Below are 22,402 nucleotides of genomic sequence, written 5' to 3'. Positions count from 1 at the left end.
TGGTCTTAAGACCGGTCTTAAGACCAAGACCAACTTCGAGTACCACAACACTGCCTCTAATGAATACATTTATTATCCAACAATAAAGCCACTAGAAAATGGTGAGTGTTGTAGTTCAGACAGCTTTGAATAAGTCTGTGTTAACATTTAGTTATGAAATGTGTTCCATAAAGTTCCAGTCCAAAGTGACATAATGAAGTTCCCACTGAGAGGCTGCAGGTGAAACCTAAAACCTAAAGGCATTACTGGAGAACAGGAAGGACATGTAGACATGCAGCGCTGCATGTTTTACCTATCAGCCTGGAGAGCTCACAGAGGCCCCAGGGAACGTAGACGGGCAGCACGGAGCCGTGGCTCTCCTGCAGGGCCAGGTTGGACAGATGGTCTGAGAAGCGGCACAGCTGCTGGGTGACCCCTGCATTGCACAGGTTCAGCATGATGTTGAGGCCCAGCGGCTTCAGAGAGGGCAGGTGGCACTGCCAGGAGAGATCATCGAACTGGATGCTGGTCGGGTTCTGCTGGTCTTGGGACAAGCTCAGCATCTCCAGGTGGTAGTCGCACACAAAGTCCTCTGCCTCGGCTTCTGGGCAGCCCAGAGCAAAATCCTGGACGACAAAAACCAAGATACAGAAGAGAGAGATGGAATCCTCACGTATGGCTAAACCTAACATTTTTCATAACACGAGAAGATTTAGATTTTTTTCTATGCTCCTTGACCCATTGGGCTTTTGTCTCTTCCTGCACAGTTACCATTCTTCTTCTTCTAAATATCTTTGATCTGTATCTTATTTGTGCAAACTACACCAAACTAATTATGGAATATGAATGCATCAACGTTATTAACTAGATTCATTTTCTTGCATCTGCATGCACTAACTTCTTAGACGTCTTATTTTGAAATCTCCTTACATTTTGCTGTACATTAATGAATGCTGCAGTTTGTTTTTTTAATGCCAGCTGTTTCGGTCTCTCCCCGGCCTGTACCTGCTCCTCCTCGCCTCCCTCGGTGTCATGGCTGAAGCTGACGTTGGATCCAGAGTGATGTTTAGTCCGTGAATGTGTGTTGGGCTGAGCAGGCCGTCGGAGTCTGACCGTCTCAGACAGTCGAGCCGTGTCGTGCAACGTCTCACTGGGCTCGGCTGCATCCCCCAGCTGGGCGGCGGGTTCCTCCGGGGGACAGAGCAGAGTCTCTGCTTCCTGAGACTGCAGCAGAAAGAGGACATTAAGAAAGGGGGAGCTACAGTAACTCACAGTCTGTCACGCAGACGCACCTCATCCCGGTCATCTTCAGTCTCCATCCGACAGTAGGAGTTCACCGACAGGTCGTCTCGGAGGTCGTCCTGGCTGCTGTGAGGTGGTTCCACTCTCCCACTGAAGAACAGAACCGTCTCTGGACTCGGGTTTGGCCATGACAGGATGCCCTGCTTGTCCACGCAGCACAGCACCTGCATACAGAGAAAGGGTGAAACACAGGAGGAAGCAAAGGCATAAAAACATGAAACCATGGCAACAAATCTACAGCATGCTTCCTCCTTCCTGTATTCAGCAGAATTCTGACATTTGAGCTGACTTTCCTATTATGCAAGATAGGATGAATTGTTTCAGGATTACACTTCATCCATATTTAAAAGCTAAACAGTATCCCAAAGCATGACACATCCACCTCTATGCTTCATAGTTAGTATTCCTGGATTCCTGTGTTGGATTTGTCAAACATGTCCTCTGTTCCGTGTCCACATGATTACATTTAGTCTTATGACTTCAGAAGTTCTGGTCTTTGTCTGTGTTCTCTCTGGTGACTTTCAGTCTGACCTTCATGTTTGTCTCAGACAGTAAAGTTTTCCTCTTTGCACAAAACCCACGAAGGTCAAATTTGTTCAGTCTCTTCTGATTGGACAGACATGGACCTTCACCAGATGCTGTCTGCAGATGTAGGCAGTAACGTTTAATCCTCATCTCATATCCATCAGTATGAATTTGGCATTTACTGCAACAGTCAATAATTACATCATGAAGAGGAAACAAAACATATATGTAAATCATACCTAACTATAAGTCAAAGGATCAGTAAAATTATGAAAAAACGTGCAAAAAAGTGCAACTTACAGGTAATAAGTGGTAATCATCACTTATAAATAAGCAGAGCTTTCTAAAATCACTGAATGTTCAAATTTCATTGAAATTTATTTTGATTTTTTTTCTTAATCTGGTGTAATTTTTTGTACAAATGTTAAAGTGATTACATCATAAAGCATATGGGATATCTAGAAGTGAAGAAAGAAATCAGAACTTGGCCATAAAAACAAGAGAAGGCCTTCAAACAGTCGTACTCACAGTGACAGAGCCCAGAGTGTGCAGCAGGCTGGAAGTGTAGCACAGAGTCTCAGATTCTCCCTTCAAAACGCCAACCATGTGTCTCCAGACACAGCGCAGCAAATCCTGCATCCATGACATATACGAGCAGGTTAGAATGAGAGACCACCGAAACCAAGAACCTCCTAATAAAAGAGCAGATTTGTTACTGAGGAGAATACGTCCCAGTTCTAAATCACAGAGAATTCCTTCATCAGTTCTGAGATGAGAGTAAAGCCTGTAGAGTACAAGTCTCGGAGGTGAAGCGGCCAAAACAGGCATGCAGAGACTGAGGTTCTGATTGGATGGAATCAATGAAAACTTTTCCACAGGCAGAAAAAACAGTCACAAAGGAACCATTCAGTATATGGATGCTTTAGTTAGCCAGTGCCAACACAACATGGCAGTCAGACTTAGCAGTGAAACTGGACAGTTCATGTTGAGTATAATGAAAAAAACCACACTGTGCATCCCTGTGTCCAGATACAGCTCTCAGTGATCTGAAGTCATGTTTGGTTTTCAGAGGGATCTACTTGTATTCTGTACACCTGCAGAATCCACCTGACCCATGTGATCAGAACACCAACAGGTTTCCAGGTAGCTGACTTTATTTCACTGTATTTCTGCTCCTGCTAATAATGATCAGCTAACACCACTTCACTGAAATCTTTTCATAAGAACAGGTTAAACTTGTAGCATGATGACTGGACTACAAACACTTTACTATTCTGCCCCTAGACTGTTAGGAAAGGCTTTGAGCTTCTCCAACTGCTAGGTCTGTTTATCAAGTAATTTTATTTAAAGGCATATTAGTATATGTAAAATAACTGTGATAGATGTCAGACAGCAGGGAAATGGGGGGAATGTCCCATCAGACCGTCAGCTCCCGAAACCACACACTCAAAAAAAAAAGAGAGAAAAAAAAGATAAAAATACATTCGGGGTCAGTGGGACCCCACAAGGTAAAAAACTCCTGGGTCCAAATGACCCCATTTCTTAAGACCGCGGGAGGGTTAAAAATAAATATTTTCTTTTTCTGCTAGAGGTAAAACTCAGCACCACCTTTCACCTCTGCTAAGTAGATGTTAGATGTTGAAGGACTATGCTGGGAGCAGCATAGTCTCTGTAAAAGTTTTTTCCCCTCAAAGTATAAACAAAGCCCTGTACCAGCTGAGGAGATTTTTACAGGCTGTGAGTCAACCTTTAATTTAATTTAGTCATCCTCCTCTTCTTTAACCTTTTAGCAAGATTGTTTATGGATTTCCTTACAGTTCTGTTCTGAATCTGATCGAGAAAAACAGAAGGCCATTCTGAGGACGTCCGTCCAGATCAAACAGTTGTGCGACCAGGACTGTGGGAGCTGCTGAGTTCCAAACTCTGTTCCCAAACAGGTGCACCACAGTCTAAGACTGGACCACACACTACCGGCATAAAATCACCAGAGTTTTAGACCAGAGTCACGTTAAACTTTATGATCTCGTTTTTTTCCACAAATTGTTCTCACCCGATTTATGAATAGGTAACTCAGAACCTTCTTATGACCCAATAGTGGAGAATCTGAGGTCATCATACCTAAACGGCATAATGTAGCACATTTAGAAAAGGGAAAACAGCAACACATGCATTTGAAACATCAGATCTAGAAATGGAAAACATGCTTAAAATGGGTAAATATATTGTAAACATACGACACAAAGAAAATTTCTTTGTAATATTTGTTCCCGTCAGAACAAAATAAAGGATGGAGGGTCAGAAGGGACAAATTTAAATAAATAAATCATTAATGTACCATGGTGACGCTGCAGGAACAGGAACTATGAATAAATACACACTTAATTATCTGCATTAGTCATTGTATGTTTGAATCGTTTTAATAACTTAATGACATACTGAATTAATTATCTAATAAATCAATTATTTCAACATTTTTTATCTCGCATCTAACTAATGATTTAAAGGTGTATTTTTTTTTTTTTTGCATTGTCCCTTTTTACAGTCTATGTAAAAGTACCAGTAAAATTCATTTCTATATTTTCTTGCCATAAGAATAAAATGACAAGAAACTTTTTTCTTTGCTTTTGGTTTTGTTTTTCATCATTTTCCACAAATATCCACATCCTGTAGTAGAAAATAAATCCATCCTCTATGACAAGTTTTATGTTCTTCTTTATTATAAAACTTAAAAATAGAAATAAAATGGCAAATATTTATCAAAAATTGTAAGCTGACTGTTTTCCAAAGGTCTCCAAGCAAGTTTGGTGCATTCAATAAAAACATATTAACAACATAATAAAATATATCTGGACTGCAGTGTGGATCACCAGCGCAGAGTCTGATGACCACTGAACAAGTCTGTCTCAGGTTAATATCGCTACCATATTTCACATGTTCTATGGATTCATGTGGATGGATGAGCAGTGAGATTTGGACAGAGAATGATGACAGCCAAAGCATTGCAACAACAGCATTCTGAGCAGAAGCTGAGGGAAATGGTGGAAACAGAAGCATGCATGGAGCGAGGGAGAGGCGCCTGTAAATCATGGACATCCAGAGGTGCTTGGTGGAGATGGACAGATTACTGATCCACACATAATGTGACCCAAACAGTCACGGTTAGGAAAACTGTGGAAAATTACTTTGCAAAAATGAATGAAATAAAAAGGAACTCACAGGATTTTAAGCAAAAACAGCAGTGTGATATAGGAAGTGGCCCAAATCATAAACTGTTGAATTTTTTCATAATAGAATTAAAAGATAGAAGCTAATGGTAATGATTCAAAGCAGATGTGGGTCCACAAGGGGGAGCTGCAGGACGGTGAGCAAATAAAGACAAGCAGGTTGAGGTGCAGCTGGGAGTTAAGCAGGTGTGAGGTGAGCGAGCAAGACAGAGAAGGGTTATACCTGCGAGGAAACTGCTTCAGTGTAGCTGCTTAGAGTGTCCTCAGAGAACTTAGCAAGCTAGGGCAAAAGAAGAAGCTAGTTAAAACCCAGAGGGAGGCTGGCAGTGCACCTCCTCTGTGTGCATGTGTATGTGTGTTCGAGGGATGAATCCCTCTGCACTGGGCTCGTCACAAAACTTAAAATTTCAAAACTATTGAAGGACAAAAACCAGATGATACCACCCACCTATGTTTACCAGTCTATTAAAAGGGAAATGGAAGTTTCTGCAGGACCAGAGATGATCAGACAGCTGAGCCAACGTTAGCAGCTCACAGTTTTACCTCTTCATCTGGAAACAGCTGTTGGCAGGAGGACCTCTGGTGCCTTAAAACCAAGAATTATCACCCACAAGACTGTTTTAAGCCATACTTTATGTTTAAAGTGTTAAATATATATTCTACAAAATAATGTAAGGTCATTAAAGGTTCAACATTTTCATGGAGTAGAGGGAAAAAAATGCCAGAAAAACTGTTTGAGACAAAATGTTCAAATCGGATAAAACAACACTGACTGTCATGCTTAAGACAGCGGTTTGTTAAGGACCATTTGGAAGACACATTTGTCCCCAAGCTTTTCCATCCTGGCTGATGTCATCAGATCCTGCTTCAGTATTTCTACATAATGTTTTCTTATGATGACACTTATATTGTGAAGTGCACCATGATGAGCCTGGCAAGTCTCCCCAGTGTCCATGTGACCACAGGACATGTGTCCAGACATTCAGCTCTTTGTCCCCGAGTCCATTTGCAGACTGGACTCAAATCTAATTTTCCTGTTGCTTTTGGAGTAATGGCTTCTTCCTCCCTGAGTGGGCTTCCAGACCATGTTGGTGCAAAATCTTCTTCCACGGTGGAAAATGACTCTCTTACCATCTTCACAAGGTCATTTGTTCTGGGGTCGATTCACACATTCCCCATGCGACCCCTCAGAGCCGGTCTCCTTCCTGAACAGATGACCGCTGCACATTCCCATGATGGTTATTCTAACTTGCATATAACTATTTGAACAAATGATGTAATGATGATCATGGGCAAAGAGAGATGCTGTTAGAATTGGAGCTCTAATTAGCAGAAGTACCTGCTAATTACCTCTGCTAATTAGCAGGTACTAATAGTCTGATAAATATTACAAAAAGATATAAGACAGATATAAGACAGATATATATATGAAAGCTGCAGTGGTTCTGCATGACAGATGCACAGAAATAAAAAAATGATTTACCAAGTAGCCTAAAACGGATATTCAAGTCTTGGTGACTTGAAATCTAACATGTACCATATATACAAACAACTAAGAAACAAAATGTAGCAAAAACTACAATATATTTTCATTCCTCCAGTTCCTCTAGACTGGTAGATAGTGTCACATATTTCTCAATGGGGATGCACCGATTGCAGTTTCTTGGCCGATCATTGATCTTTAAGAAGGTCAAACTTGCCAATTCCAATTTTGTCCAATAGCGATTTGTTTTTAATAATTGATACTGTCAGGTGTCAACTTTATACCCCTTCAATGTTCCAATCTTATTTTAATGAAAAACTTTGAACAATACCTGTGAAACAATACAAAATTGCTTTACCTGCACATGGGATAGTGCAGCTATCGTAGAGTATTGCTGCTAAACTACTAAATAAACAAAAGTACAAAATAATCTAATCACATTTTAAAAACAAACCTTGAACAATAGGTCAGATTACAGAAATGTTTTGAGCTCTGTCCAAAAATAAAGTGCAGTGAAGTATTTTGCTTTTGTCAGAAAGCCTCTTTACCATTCCCCTTATCTTCATCAGGATTTCCCCCAGTGGCCTGGCGGGCCATCAGATTTTACCTGCTCCCCCCATTCACCTCGCCAGGCTAAGCGATGCTTGTTCTTATTTTAAAAATGTATTTTTTAATACACCAGTAATCCTGAACTGCATGCGTCTTTGCTGTGCCCCGCTCTGCTGCACGGTCAGCGGCGGGGCGGAGTAATTCCTGAAAGAAAGCTTTATAGGTGATGCATTGAACAGGGCAGGAAGCCGGGTGTGCACCAATCACACCGTCAGTGCCTTATATTTAATTTAATCATTGTTTGTCATTAAGTATTGTCAACAATGTCTTCTAGTAACATTGTTACTGAAATGTCTTTTTTTTTTTTACATTTCCTGTCAACTTGACATTTTTAAACATAAAAACAGTGGGCTGCTGGTGGACCTGGCTTAGTAAGTTTTCTGGGGGAAACCCTGTTCATCCACAGATTCTCTCTCAGATTCAGTACTGGACTATAGCCGAATCGCTCCAAAACATCATGACTTCTAGTCAGAAGAAACATGGTTGGTCACTTTAGTGGATTACTATAAGCTAGGACTATGGATACTTTGGGGTTAACTGTAACAGTACTTAATATTTCAGTGTGTGTGTGTGCGCATATGTGCGTGTATGTGTGTGTCCTACCAAGCCAGCTGGAGATGCGCGACTGAACTCAGACAGGACTCTGGCCTCTCCAAAGGCATTTACCAGGACCCACATGACAGGGAAGAGCAGGGGCAGGATGGGCAGCACAGCCATGAGCTACAACACAACAACACCTCAGTCCACTCATCCCGTCATTAATATGAACTGTTCACAGCAAATAATGAACATTCCTGGGTAGTTCCCAGGAACCAGGTGAGTTTCCTTGGTCTATTCCTAACGCCCCAGATTTATCAGGTAAAAACAGATCAGCAGGGTAGAAATTTGGTCCTGAAATAGGCCCTGATCAGAACATTTCTAATTTAGCTGGAACCATTGGATGGAGTTTAATGGATGGAGAGTTGGGTGAATTTGTTCAACATTATCATTTAAAATAGTCCACTGCCATTATTTGCAGTCAACTTTTACTGTAACAGATTCTAAATCACTGATGTCTGTCAACAGCCGTCTGTGGAGAAACAGGGAAGTTTCATTCAGAGAAAAACAAACCTCTGTGGATCATTTATAGATTATAGAAACGATGCGTTGCAGCTACAGCGGTTTAGCTAGTTCGGGACTCATCTCACGGGTTTTATTGCTGCCAGTATCAGTGATCGTTACAAACAGTGATCGCTCTAACTTCTTCCCCTCACGCAGGTTAAAGCTCTACATGGAGATCTGCCATCTGTAAAATCCCTGTTTTATTTTAAATTATTATTTCCTTTATTTAACCAGGTAAACCCCGTTGAGATCCAGATCTCATTTTCAAGAGGGACCTGGGCAGAAGTCTGCAATACAAAGCAACTGTTAAACTTTTTCTAGTTGAAAGACAGAGCAGCGCTGACAGACTCAATGGGTTATAGTTTTACTGCATTACTAGGAGGCCGTACATGAGACCTGGTAGGGGTGGGCAGTACTTGGTGCTAAGCGTCGTCTCACCTGGAGCTGAAGGAAGTTGTAGCAGGGAGGAGTGATGCTGGGGGCCTGGCAGAAAAAGCGAATTGTGTTCACCACCAGGAACGCCACCTGCAGGAAGGATCAGGTAAATGTTTCCTTCTGCTCTTCCAGATCCGCTGAATGTGTAGAAGGTTCCTGTTAACAGCTCACCAGCACAACAGGACAGACGAGCTTCGTGATGATGGACTGAACAGTAAACCTCTCATTATCCAGCACTGAGATTGGCCGGGACAGGGCCAGCTCCAAAGCGTTCCTGTTGGTTTAAATCAAACTTATATTTTTGTAAAAACGTATCACTGGGAATGTTATAGTGGCAGAGCGGCTGCTTCCAGAACAACCAAGATGATCCAACCACCTAACCAAAGATGATCCAGCTCCCTACCTGACCGGCTCCAGCACCGGGGTCCGAACCACTCTGAAGAGGCGGTGTTGCTGGGGGCTCTGGGGCCCCCTCTTCTCAGTCCGAGGCGAAGGAGGGGGTGATAATGGTGGGAATAAATCTCCTGGTTCCAACACTATGTGCTCATCATCCTGAGAAAGAAACAAAGATAGAACTCAGCGCCATTCCCAGATTCCACTTCTAACCCCACACCTGCTTTAATAAGTACACCTCTCCATTAGCCAATCACGTGGCATCATTTCTAGGAATTTAGTTATCTGGATGTAGGAAAGACAATTATCAGAGCATCAGAACAGGGATGGGAGAAATCTGGCTCTCCAGTTGACATGTGGTTTGTGGATGTAAGGGCTGTACAAGTCATCAAGGCATTTTGCAGTTTGGGTTGCCAGGGATGTCTGTAAGAGTCATCTTGTCTTTCTATAACGAAGCACAAGCTGTGTCCACTTTCTAGGGCCCAGTTTGAGTTAAATGCTGCGCAGGTTGGCCTCTGTCAGGTCTGCTGTATGTCACTCATCTTGTTTGTGGTGTTGATGCATCGGTGGGAGGAGGGTGGTTTGGGAATCTCAGGGTTTTATTTGTTCAGATTTTAAGATTCTGTCAGCATCTTCAGGTGCATTGGATCAGTTTGCAGCAGAGTGCGAAGTGGCCTGCATGAGGTCATATGGTTCCAGTCCAGTAAAGAGTGGAGTGCTCCCTCAGGTGACCAACCTGGATGGAACTCATTCTGTTGTAGAAACAGCTGAGGCCAAAAGCAAAGCTCCTGATTAACTGGTACATCTATATTTTGTCTATCAACTATGGTGATGAGGTACGGATTATTACTGAAAGAATAAGACTCTAGATACGATTAGAGACAAGACTGAGGAAGGTCATAATCTCGAAGCCTTGAAGTCGAGTCACTGCTCCTCAGTTGAGAACAACAGAGCATCTCATCACTCTGCCTTCTGGGCCTCTTTCCCCTGAGGAAGTCCCAGAACTTCCTGGAGGCGCTATATAGTCCCTCTGGATCCCCTCCAAGCCCCCGGGGCCTGTTGCCCCTGTGACCCAATTTCAGACAAACAGAAAACAGAGGATGGATGGAGAGTTTTAATTACTTTATTTCAAGGTTTCATTGAATGTCTGCAAAAATTTTTATATTTAATATTTGGAAATCAAATATTGTGGCTTGCAAGTCACTACAGCCTGACCTTGACGCCCCGGAGAGAAGCAAACGCCTGCTGGCCAGGTCGAAGAGCAATTATGTCTCCTTCCACTAGCAGACTGACAGGGAGGTTAACCAGCTGAGAGTCCCGGTAGGTCCAGTGAAGTGACCATGAAGGAGACGAGGGCGTGTAGAGGTCAGGGTAAAGAGAAGAAGGCCACTGAATTTCAGACACACACCCTGACAGATAATCTGGATTAAAGAAACACCAAAATAGAGGGAAAGTATTAGAACAGGCCAGAGAAATAATAATAATACACTAGTTACTCTGTAGTGGTCACAATAAAACAATCACACACGTGTTTCATCTTTGACCCTTATGAGAAAACTTAGGCATTTTATTGTCATTTCCCAACTCACCATTGAGCTGTGCGATGATGCGTTTGAGTCGCCGGACCATCTCGGTTTTGTTGAGCTTCTCCTGGCGTCCAACCAGAAGCAGGTTTAACAGGAAGAGAAGGAGCAGGGCTGTAGAATTCACGATCTCTATCCCAGAGCTGGGAACAAAAGATACATTTCATATATATCATCCCAATTCATAACAGATGTTACCTCAAGACTCTTTGCAAAAGAACAAAAATCTATTTGTATTCACAAATACACAGTCAGCATAATTCAATCATAGAAATAGATTCAAAGTTCAAAGTTCATTATAACTTTTAAACTATGCAGACAAGTTCAGTTTATTATTAAAGTTGCTTAAAAAGTTACATCTAGTAACAGATTAGATCAAGTCAGTGACTTACAGAATTCACTAATCCTGGATGAGAAAGTAGCAACGACCAACCTCCTATACATAATTACCTTCTTTTTCAACGAAGCTACATTGGCTAATGCCACACACAATGAGGAAGTAACACTATGAACAAGAATGGAGCTTCAATTTGTGACAGGCTGGAGATTAAATTGTTTCCTGAGGTAGAGTGGAAGTTAAAAAAGGAACAGATTCTTTAACAGTATTGTCTGATAAAGATCTACTTTAGTGAAATTATAAATGTGAGCATTTTATATACGGTCTACAGTATGACAACAAGAGTGAATAGGTCTGTGCATGATTTGAGTGAAGCCACTTGAGTTTAAGGTAGTGTTGATTTGAAATGTTCACATTAATTATTGTGCTTTTACTTTACGTGTTATAAATCCATTTTACATTCATAGTTCATGACAGGATAGTTGAGTTAAACATAGATTGGCTACCTGCCCTTCGGCTGGCTGCCATGGCAGCAGAGGAGTCCCACCACCACCAGAAGAGTCAGAGCCCCGCCTGGCCAGTGGAGACAGGATTGCCGGTTGCCATGGTAAATGAAGCTATTTTGCCATTGTTCCTATTAAAAGAATTCAAAACAAGAAGAAAGAAAACACTAAATTCTGTTTGTGACATAAAGCTACAAACCACGACAAAAACAGTACAAACATCCCAACAAGCTGTAAAAAAACCTCATTCTTTAACCAGTTTGCACTTAAAGAATGGAAACTGTTTGTTACTAGAAAAGTTGGAAAAGATACAAAATAAAATATCTGCCAGCATATGTTTTGTTTTAACAGTTGGATAAAAAAAATGCTCAGACTGATGTTTTTCCATGTTTTTCTTTACTGAGTTTGAAAACCTTTTTGTCCATGAGTGTGATCATACCAGCCAAGAAACCCGTCTCCGTGTGGCTCTCTGGTGCTGCTCCAGCAGGCTGCTCAGCTGGTCCCGGAGCTTCACCAGAGCCTGGCTGGTAGAAAGGCCACGAGTCACACCATCTGCCTCCTGCCAACACAACAGGAGCAGAAGCTCACATACACCATAACAAGACCAAATGTTACCGTATTTATCAGCATGATTTTTAAAGATTGTTTCCATGCAACTTTTTTTCAATACAGGTTATTTCTGCTTCACTGGCATTTTAAGTTTACCAGGATAAATAATGCTCTGCCCTGTCGTATTGATTATTCTGACAATCAGATAAACAAATTGACACATTCTGCAGACTTTTTCATTTGACAACTGAAGTCATTTTTATGCAATAAACAAAAAATCCAATTCTTCTTTTAAATAAAAAAAAAATGAACATTTTATTGCTCAAAATGCAATAGCAGCATTCCTTCAGTGAACACTTGATCATTTGCCAAAAAATGAATCTGCAGCTAAAAAAAATATTATGACATCAACATGTGAAAAGTTCAGCCTTTCTGCTCGACTTAACATCCACAGTGCTGGGTATATCGGGTGATTATTTTTTGGATTAAACGATGAATAACAGAAAAGCAGATCATGCTTAAGAGGAGATTTATTTATGTTTACTCACTCTGAAACAGGTGAAGCTAAAACTGACACCTGAGGTATTTTCAGTAGAGCAGATTTACAGACAAAGAAGGTGTTTAATTTCTAAATACAAAATGCATATTTTTGTACAATTTTGGTTTAATTACTGCTCAGAGTGTGTTCTTTCAACAAAATAGTATTTTTTTTTGAGTCCGTATAAGCAATTAATCAATTACTAAATTAGTTGACAACTGTTTCAATAATCTATTGATCACTCTTAATGTGATTTATCATTTCAGCCGTAATATTTACTATCAAAAACAGCACCATCTTACAGAGCTTTCTATTTCTATCCATGGAAAATCTAAGATGCTGTGATGCACCAGCCAAGCAGCCAGTAACTGGAGGAGCCCTGACCTCCTCCTGGCTGAGTCATGATTTACCTGCATGTGTGTTCAGGTCATTATGTAGATCTGTGGAAAATGAAGCAATTTCACAAACATACTGAGAAATGGGCATGTTGTTTCTGTTCCAGCTACAGACTAAAATCAGAACAGTAAGACGCAGCATAAGGATAAAATTAGAGCCTGACAATACATCAAGTCAAAATAATCACAATATCACATTTAGCAATATCGTCAAATAAATGTAAGGTACTGCTTGAGTGCAATATTTAGCTTAGCATCATACATTGAGTGCCACATGTTCGAATTCATTTAGATGGTCTACAGTCTTTTATACACACTGTGGTTCTATTTTTAGTTGCTGAAATGCAAAAGGTGACAGAAAATGGAGACACTTTAATGATGCAGAGAAAGAAAAGACTGGGAAATAGTTTCATCAATATTCTCATGTGATGCTAAAAATCACTCCACACATTCACATAATTATGTTGATTGCAGTTAAATTTGTATTAATAATGATATTTGTTTATTTCTTTAATTCAAATAAACACAGTGCCATTATGTGCATCATTTTATTAGAGTCACTTGGTTTGGGGAGTTGGATAAGACAATGGACTAGGAAAACAAATCTGGAACTATAAACACTTTTCCATTTTCCCTACCCTGAGCTGGAAAATTTCAGACTTTTCCAATTGCATATAAACCCTGGTTAGTCATGTCAGGGAGAAACTACATTTCCCATCTGTCACCCCACTGACACACACACAGACACACACACATTACCAAATATGACAATTTCCTTGAACCTGAGTTCAGATTTAAGGACCAACATCCTATGCAGCCAAGACAGAAATAACTTTCCCAGAGAAACAAAGAATCAACAAAAATCCTCCATGGATACATGAAGCAGACGGGAGGACCAACAGAGGCAAAACGGCTCCTGACCCTGGCTACATGCTAACAGATCATTTCTCTTTAAACAGACAGTGGAGGAAATATGAAGTGAATCTGCCTTTAAAGAGAAATATACAGTGAAGCATATACTGCTGAGCATTTTCTATTCCTGCCTTCAACACTTATTAACCAAACCATTCAAGTCTTTAATTCATACTATGTGACATTAGTAAACAGCAACAACAGTGGTTACATGTCAATAAGCTGTTCTCCTTGCTCTGAGGCTGGGAGAGCAGTGGAGGCTACAGAACCTCCATCTGAAATCTTTTTGCCACTCTATCAATAGAAAACACTTCTAATAGAACAGGGTTTCTCAAAGTGGGGACCGCGGCCCCAAAATGCATTCTCTCGCCAGGACCACACAGCATTCTGGGGGATGTAGGCAGAAGAAAGGCTTTAGAGGCTCAGCCTCTCATGACCAGGTAAGAAAGGTTAGTGACATCAACTAACTGGCTCACTCTTTGGTTACCTAGCAACAACCTCTTAAGTAACATGAACAGTAGTAGTTCATGCACAACAGCTCAAGAAGAAACTGTGGTTAAAACAGAAAAGGCCACATCATCCCCCCGATCCCCGAAAAAAACAAATCAGTAATTATGACTGATATGAAACCTTCATATTGTGATGCTACTCCAGAAACAAAATCTGCTTCAAATCCAGAGCACCAACCAGTTTAAGACTAACATCATCACTAAGCGTCAGGGCTGCAGTGTTAGAAAATCTTCAGATGGCGATAATATTGAAAAAAAATATGACGACATCAGGTATGATATATGCCTGTTTTCTTCTTTACTGTCTTTATGATCTGTGCTTCCTGCTCTGTGACCTCAGTGTTAGCTCTGGCTGCCGTTAGCCTCTGTCCTACTGGCTAAATATTGTGTTATACAACTTCAGAACTTGTAAAATATATAAGTCAATTACTGCACTCCAATCAGTCCTGTTGATATCAATATTGTACACACTGACACTGAGATGACGATGTAGTCACGATTTATTGTGCTGCTCTACTAAACATAAATGTGAATCTACAAAGGCAGCTGCTTAGTCACTGATTTGTCTCTGAAGTTTTAAATAGTTAGTCATTTATTTTCATTTCCATCTATTTAATAAAAGTGCTATAAGATCAAATCAAAACAGACAACAGGTTCTCACTAGAGGTGTAACGGAGCATGTATGCATGCTGCAGATTCTTGTTTCACAGTTCTACGCTCTAGAAAGCCTGCACCAGTACAGGAAATAACCTGAACATTCAGCAACAAAACTCACCTGCTTCTTGTCCTGCGTCGCCATGCCAACCCCGACCACTCCACATGCTCTGCTTCTCAAGCTGTCATCGACACCTGGCAAGAGGCCTTCAGTGCCACCACAGCGCAATCAGATGTGGGGAGCCCACAGCGGGGCCGTTTCTTCCCGACGTCTTCAGGTCACTCATACGCAGAGGCAGAGTGGTGCTGCTGGGAGTTCCCACCTGGAAACCTTCCTCTGTCAGAGTGACAGGAAAGAACAGCAACACCTGCAGGGATCAGCAGGTTACCACCATGAGATGGGCTCTGGTTTTTGACACCGACTGTTGAAGTGAGAATGAACAGCAGGAGTCTGGTCAGGAAATGTTTTTATAAGCACTCAAAACAGCGCAACTGACCAAACAGCTGAACAGAGATGAGGCAAACGCATTAAAGCACAAACACATCTTTTATTTCTACCAATCTGATTCAATTCAGTTCAGAAACAATTTTTAATTCAGAAACACATTTTTAAAGTCAATCTAGAGAGTATGTTTAAATTATGGGACTGACAAGAGGAATAGACAGTGTGTAAAAAAAATAGAACATTTATATAAAACAATTCTACAAGGTTCCATACTGTATCAAATTCCATCAGTTAAAACAAAAATAGGTTTGTGCCTAAACCTCTGGAACTTAAACCAGTACTAGGTTAGCTTAGCTGCCTGGCTTTTTCTTAAATAAAAGAAAGAAAAAAAAAAAGAAAGGACTATTCAAAAGCCATACAGCGGTCGAGTGGACGTAATGCAATATGCAGTAAACTCACAAAAAGGCTAAGAGGTACAAATTAAACACATTTTAAAATATTTGAGCATTTTGAATTGATTCCTAATTCCCAGGACTAGGAGTGGCATTTTGTTTCTCTTTTGTTTTTTTACCCAAAATATGCCAATAATTTCATAGAGAACTGGTTGACAATTAAGAAATTAAAATGTTCTGGGCCTAGTCAAAGCACAGAATTGTATCTTATTGAGATGCTGAGAGTTGACTTGACTCAACATGCAAGAACTTCTCACACATCTGGCTGTTTCTAGTAAAGCTGGTAACACCAGATATCAGGGGCCAAACTCAGTTCTAAAGCCATTTTTGTGTTTCCCTATAATTCTAATTTTGGTAGAACTAAATATTTAAATTAGGAGTCCTATTTTTTCACTGTTATGTATGAATCTTCTTTTTTATTGAAGGTGCAATAGGACCAGCCCATGTTAGCATTACAGTTGAAGAGAGAATGAGATGTAGGTCCAGAAGCCACAGCCACCTGATCCATTGACATAAGCAGCTCTGTGGAACAAAAAGCCAGCTCCACTGAGTCAGCAGCATGTTCTGACAAACAGCTGATGATGCTCAGTCACAGAGGAGAAGAGGCAGACTGTAAAGCTGAGAGAGATAGATCCATCTGAAAATCAAACAAGCCATCCAAATGAGAAGAATTATTTATGATTGAAACTGTACACTTCAAAAATGGCTGACTGTCTGGTTCTCTCTGAAAGTTAGGTGGGTTAAATCAGTGGTTCCCAACCTTCTAACCATTTTGTGGACAGATAGAAAGGAAGGTGTGTGTCAATGTCATAGTGTCAGTGTGATAGTTCCTAGACGACTAATTTACCAGAAAGTCTGTTCACCATCAAAAACTCCTGAAGAAGAAGAACCAGCTGTCCTTTTCTGACTTCAAATGCAAACTCACATGGTTTAAGCAGCAGGACAATGATCTGAATTGCACAAGAATTTGCTAAAAGAAATAAAATGAAGGTTTTCTCGTGGGCTAGTCAAAGTGTAGGCTTAAATGTGATTGAGATGTAGAGGTATGACCCTAAATAGGTTTTACTTATTATCATTGTTTGAAAACAATGCATTATATTCACTCAGGCTAGCTCAGGCTCAGGCCAAAATCCAAAACATATACATATGACAAAAAGTGAAGGGTAGGGGGGTTTAGGGATTGTGGAGTCAACGACTCAATGCAAACAACAGTTCACTGTCACTGGACACTCATCCAGGAGGAACGAATGCTGCAGAAACTTCTCTGTTCCTGTCCATCAGCTCTTTTAGAATTTTGAGGCTGTATCTCAAATACTGAATCACTTTTTCAAACCACCTTGGACATTGTAGTTTCTCCTTCCTTCAATAACCAAAACACCAGGGAAAAAACCCCCCAATAACACCAGGACCAAGTGAAGCACCAACCATGAAGTCAGTCAGTAAATGTTTATCAGCAGCTTCTGTATACTATGTAACATATCAACTTATGTTAGCTGATATGTTAAAAAGTTAAACTGAAACTGAGAAAGCATAACTTTTGCCTCACTGTGTGTTGAATATAATATACTAAAGTGTGAGGCGGAACATTTAAAGACCACAGAGAGAACAATTTCATAATTTTTTAAGGTATCAATTGGTAAATTGCACATTTTCACTATGGCTTGTGAATGTTACAGCTTCTAGCTTTAAAGACAGTATTATAATTCTACTTCTGTCAGCAACATTAGAATCATTTGCATGATTGAGAGATGAAAACAAAGAAAAACCAATGCGCCTCATCTGGTACAGGGTTTCTACACATTCACCAAGTCACAATCTCAAATTTTTCTAAAATCAATTCCTGGAACTGTTCATCAGTTTTTGAACTGTGTAAACATAAGACTAAAACCATTATTAACAGTTGTGGTCAGAAATTTACATACCCTCATCATGGACACAGAATGTCTAGTAAACATGGGGCTTCTAATGATTTATCTGAACCACTCACAAATGTGAAATTATTATTATTATTGAAAAAATTGATCAAAAATACAAGGTGCATGAGTCTGGATTTATTGTAGGTGTTCCATAATCGCCAGATGATTACAATTATGAATACTATACTTTGAGTTCAACTGTGTGTATTTTATCCTGTATGTATTTCTGATCAACAGCTTCCAGCTATTTTGTTTGTACGTTTCTTACCTAATTCTTTCACATTGATAAAAGAACGATTCACTTAAAGTTCAAATCAGTGACATTAAAATGTGGTCAAATGTCTGACAAAAATCATTTACATTGAACTGATAACTGGTGGATGAGGATTATTTTGCGTCCAATAACCTTACGAGGGTAAAAATGTAACGACGCAACAGTTTAAATGTCTGCTCAATCTGCAATCATTTGTATATTTTATACATTTAAATATAACTTTCTGTTTACTACGTTGGACTAAATGAACAATATTGTCGAAATGTCGACTGAAGGCGATCTAAAGACACTCTAACAACAGCTAGCTATAAACCAGAGCCGAAGCTTTGCTTTATGGACATGTTCTCTAATACACACTGATTAAATTAATAACACAGAAGAGATATCTTTTCCGTCTTGTCAACAGATGCTGCAGACAGGCGTCGACCTATCAGCAACTACACCTACGTAATTTGCGGTATATAAATTAATTGTATCCACGTACATTTTTCTGTACGGACTCACCTTATGGGTCTTTTAAGCAGCTATTGATATCCTTCCAAAGTTATTTTGTTCTCTCAAACACTAATGGACTTTTCTCCTTCACTGTTACTGCAGCAGCCATCTTTGGACAACGTCCGTATTGCAGGAAGTAGGCTGTGATTGGATGAGTGTAAGGTGTTTTATTCTCTGATTGGTTAATTCACCTGTGGAGAAGTTTAATATTTTAAACGCTCGTCTAGACAGGCGTATAACTTTGATAACCCTTTACTCCCCTTTTCACCCAGTCTCTGCTGCTGAGGTACACCGGTCAGCTTATGAGACTGGCCAAGGTGGATGTGGTGGGGCAGGACACAGTGGCAAGTTTAAGTTTCGGCTCCATCTTGCGGTCAGTTCCAAGAACTACACAACTATTGAAAATCAAATAGAAGCAGCTTCAAATGACTGTGTAAGTTTTGGTAATTTGATTTTCTCATCGGATTCAGAAATAAATAAATAAATAAATAAATAAATAAATAAATAAATAAATAATAATAATAATAATAATAATAATAATAATAATAATAATAATAATAATAATAATAAAGTATTTATTAAAATAAAAAAAATCTTCATTTCAAATTTGAGCCGTTTTTCGATTTGTTGGCGAACGACGGAAAAAATAAAATATAAAATAAAATCAAACTTTTGCTTATTTCAAGACAGGCACTGCATTCTACGATAATTATATATTCTGACTGTAAGACAGGAGGTACAATACAAAACATGACTTGTGAAGCAAACCTATTAAATAACATTGTAAAGTGTAAGGAAGAAAGCAAATGTGAAGGTTAGCAAGGTAGTAAGGAGGAGGAGTGTGCATTCTATGACTTTGTGTTTTTGTGTTTTTATGAACTGCATATTGAACTGTCTTGTTGATGAAATGTGCTATACAAATAAACTTGAACTTGAGGAGAAGAGAACACAGGGAAGAAGAATTGGGAAGCTGATCAATACTGATAATTAGACATGTTCTCCATGTAGAAGTTATGTTAAGATCATATTATCTTAGTCTTCTACAATGGGAATTTAATGCAGGAGAAAGATTGATCAATCGAGTGTTGATTTATGTCTCCTGACCAGTAGTGGCAAAGGGACTATTCTATCAGTCATTAGGCAAGAGGTAGGTTTTACCACAGGCAGATCATCAGTCTCATACAGGGTCAGCATGAGACAGTCATGCACTCTCATACTCACTTCTCAGGTGGGCTTGAACCAACTGACTCTGGACTGTTGCTCCATGTAATACCTGGTAAACAGACAGAGATATCACAATATGATGAAACAGGGTGAGCAGATACTGCAGCAATTTTAAGGTGTTCAACAGAAAAGCCTCCTCATTAAGTTGTGATCTGTACAATAACAATTTTAAACATTGTCAGATGTTACTCCTGTCTGATTATATTGGAAGGCTTGTTTATGACCCTTTCACCTTTAAATTTGTTTTTAAAAAAAATGTCTGAGTTGAGCCCGCACTCAGTTTCTTTGTCACATCCTCTGTCAGTGGTAAATAGCTTCTATTGCTATTGACAAGTGTTTGGTGTACATTGGATAATATGAAGAGACAATACAGAATATCTTCCTTCAACAAACAGGGATCTCACTAAATCTACAATGAGTTACTTAGACTGCAATATGTCTTAAAGACAAAAGCCCTGATGAGTCTGATCTTAAATTCAGTCTAAATCAAAACCTAAATAACAAGTATGCTATTTTATGCTGACAAGCATCCCTGTTTTTCCTTCAAATGTAACGATGGTCATCATGGCCAAACCATACCACTTTAGTTTCATCAGACCACAGGGCATGTCTTCAAAAATGAAGGTCTTTGTTTATATGTGCATTTGCAAAGTACAATCAGGCATTTTATGTTTCTTTTAGGAGTAATGTTTTTGTCCTTGCTGAGTGGCCTTTCAGCCCATGTCAGTACAAGATGACTTTTATTATGGACAATAAGGCTGTCTTGTTGGCTTTAGCCAGAATCCTCACAAGGTCTTTTGCTTTTGTTCTGGTGTCAATTTGAAAATTTTGGACCAAAACATATTACTCTCGAGAACACAGAACTCATCTCCTTCCTGAGGTATGATGGTTGAACATTACCATCATATCTATACTTGTATATAATTGTTTGAGCAGATGAAGATGTCAAATTCAAGTGTCTGCAAATTTCTTGCAATGATGATTCCATATGCAAACTTCAGATTTTCAAGACATTAATAAATAAACTACTGACATATTATTTGTCTTAAGTACAAATATATCTGATACAATTTTTATATTCTAACTTATCTAAAACAATTTAAGTTTGGTCAGACTTAACATCAGTGACAAAAAAGGTCTTTGTGTCTTTTTTTCAGTATGTAAACTTCTACCTTCAACTATATATTTCTTGGAGACTAAGTCATGTTTGGGGGAATAAACTACTTCACTATTTTCACCATCCTCTACCTCAGTTTCCAGGGTCACGGTGACCCAGCTGCTAAAGGAGGCTCTGTCACATTAAAACTAAGAACATCATGTTCCATGTGTTTAATTTTTTGTATTTTTATCTTGATTTTGAAAATAGCCTTTTGATTAATTGGTGAACTTTCATCAATGCTACTAATATACAAAATTCCTGTCAAATAAACTATGATGTCACTCAGTTCACACATAACAACCGGGACTTCGTATCCCAAAACTAGAGAAAGAAAAGCTCTCCTATGGTCTTAACCTCCAACAAGCATCCTGCAGCTTACAATGAAGCTCACAGCTCAGTATTAAAACATCCCTTTGCAACTGAATTTTGGACCTGGCAGAAAGACAACCAACAATACATGTCAGCAGGAAGAATTTATGCTCCATCAAATTAGCCTCACGCCCCCCCTTAAGTGTGTTCAGTCCTTTGTTCGTTACTCTGCTGCTACATGATTAGACTGCAATATTTAGTTCAAATTAGCTCATATTGGGGGGTTGGTTTGTGGTGCAGCAGTACTGCAGCAACCCTTTATTTGGACCAGGGTTCCTGACTGAGACATTTTCAGCATATCTTCTCTCTTTCTCTCTGTACCCATACTTTGTTGGATCTACAGCAAATAAAGGTCACTAATGCCAGAAAAAAAAGTTAACTAGGATAATTTAAGATTGAACAATGAGAATTAAATAATTAAAGGGGCAGTAACATAGTCCCATTTTATAGCACAATGCTATGATACTTTCAGTTGTAATAAAAATACTGACCTTGCAATTTGACATTTTGAAATGGGCCTCTCTTTCTTTAAAAAGCTTCTGCTCTACTATATAAATTCCTTCAGAACGTCATCCAAATAACGCATCTCATTATACGGCAATGCTTTGTATAAGTAATTATTTAGGCACCCCTGAATGGTTGCCACGGGAGATTCATGGAATTCACAAACATGTACGAAAGAATCAAAGCAACGTTCCAGATATGTTTATGATGAGGGAATAACATTGTAACACAATACAAAAGTTAAAAAAGTTGACTTAACATAAACTACCCTTTTCCCCTCAGTTAAGTTAGACATTAGCTGTGGGGATGACAATCTGTTTAATACCATTAAAGCTAAACCCTTCAAGGAAATATTGTACATGTTGTCGAGTACACCAGTGGCTGTCCTGTGGAGAGGATAACTGGCACTGGAGTTTTTACATGCTTTAAACTCTTTTATGGGAAGAAAAGCCCTACTGCATGCTGATGAGTCCTTATACTGAAACTGCACTGTGGCTTTACAGGACAGCTGGAAGTCAACAGTGTCTCCCTTA

The 22,402-nt window shown here is 39.6% G+C and overlaps 1 protein-coding gene across 3 annotated transcripts; it reads right to left on the bottom strand.

The window, feature by feature from the left end:
* Positions 1-210: 210 nt before the first annotated feature.
* On the bottom strand, positions 211-18,868 carry LOC106963316 (uncharacterized protein KIAA0195-like). Of its 3 annotated transcripts, none has more exons than XM_015058160.1 (15): positions 18,623-18,868; positions 15,153-15,453; positions 11,914-12,033; positions 11,478-11,605; positions 10,641-10,777; positions 10,267-10,472; positions 9,062-9,210; positions 8,830-8,932; positions 8,662-8,748; positions 7,726-7,842; positions 5,254-5,310; positions 2,335-2,439; positions 1,272-1,445; positions 985-1,203; positions 211-605 (listed from the first exon to the last, which is right to left on the bottom strand). In XM_015058160.1, the coding sequence occupies exons 2-15, from the start codon at positions 15,174-15,176 to the stop codon at positions 243-245; spliced, it is 1,989 nt and encodes a 662-aa protein (XP_014913646.1). In that variant the 5' UTR covers positions 15,177-15,453; positions 18,623-18,868; the 3' UTR covers positions 211-242. The 3 variants fall into 3 exon arrangements, with proteins under 3 accessions (XP_014913646.1, XP_014913647.1, XP_014913648.1); XM_015058161.1 differs by having other exon boundaries at positions 15,153-15,399; XM_015058162.1 differs by lacking the exon at positions 5,254-5,310.
* Between the last annotated feature and the right edge of the window lie 3,534 nt (positions 18,869-22,402).

This window comes from Poecilia latipinna, unplaced genomic scaffold, assembly GCF_001443285.1.
Source record: "Poecilia latipinna isolate Pla-1442-1.1 unplaced genomic scaffold, P_latipinna-1.0 Scaffold1520, whole genome shotgun sequence".
Lineage (NCBI taxonomy): Eukaryota > Metazoa > Chordata > Actinopteri > Cyprinodontiformes > Poeciliidae > Poecilia > Poecilia latipinna.
This window is presented reverse-complemented; position numbering and strand designations above follow the sequence as displayed.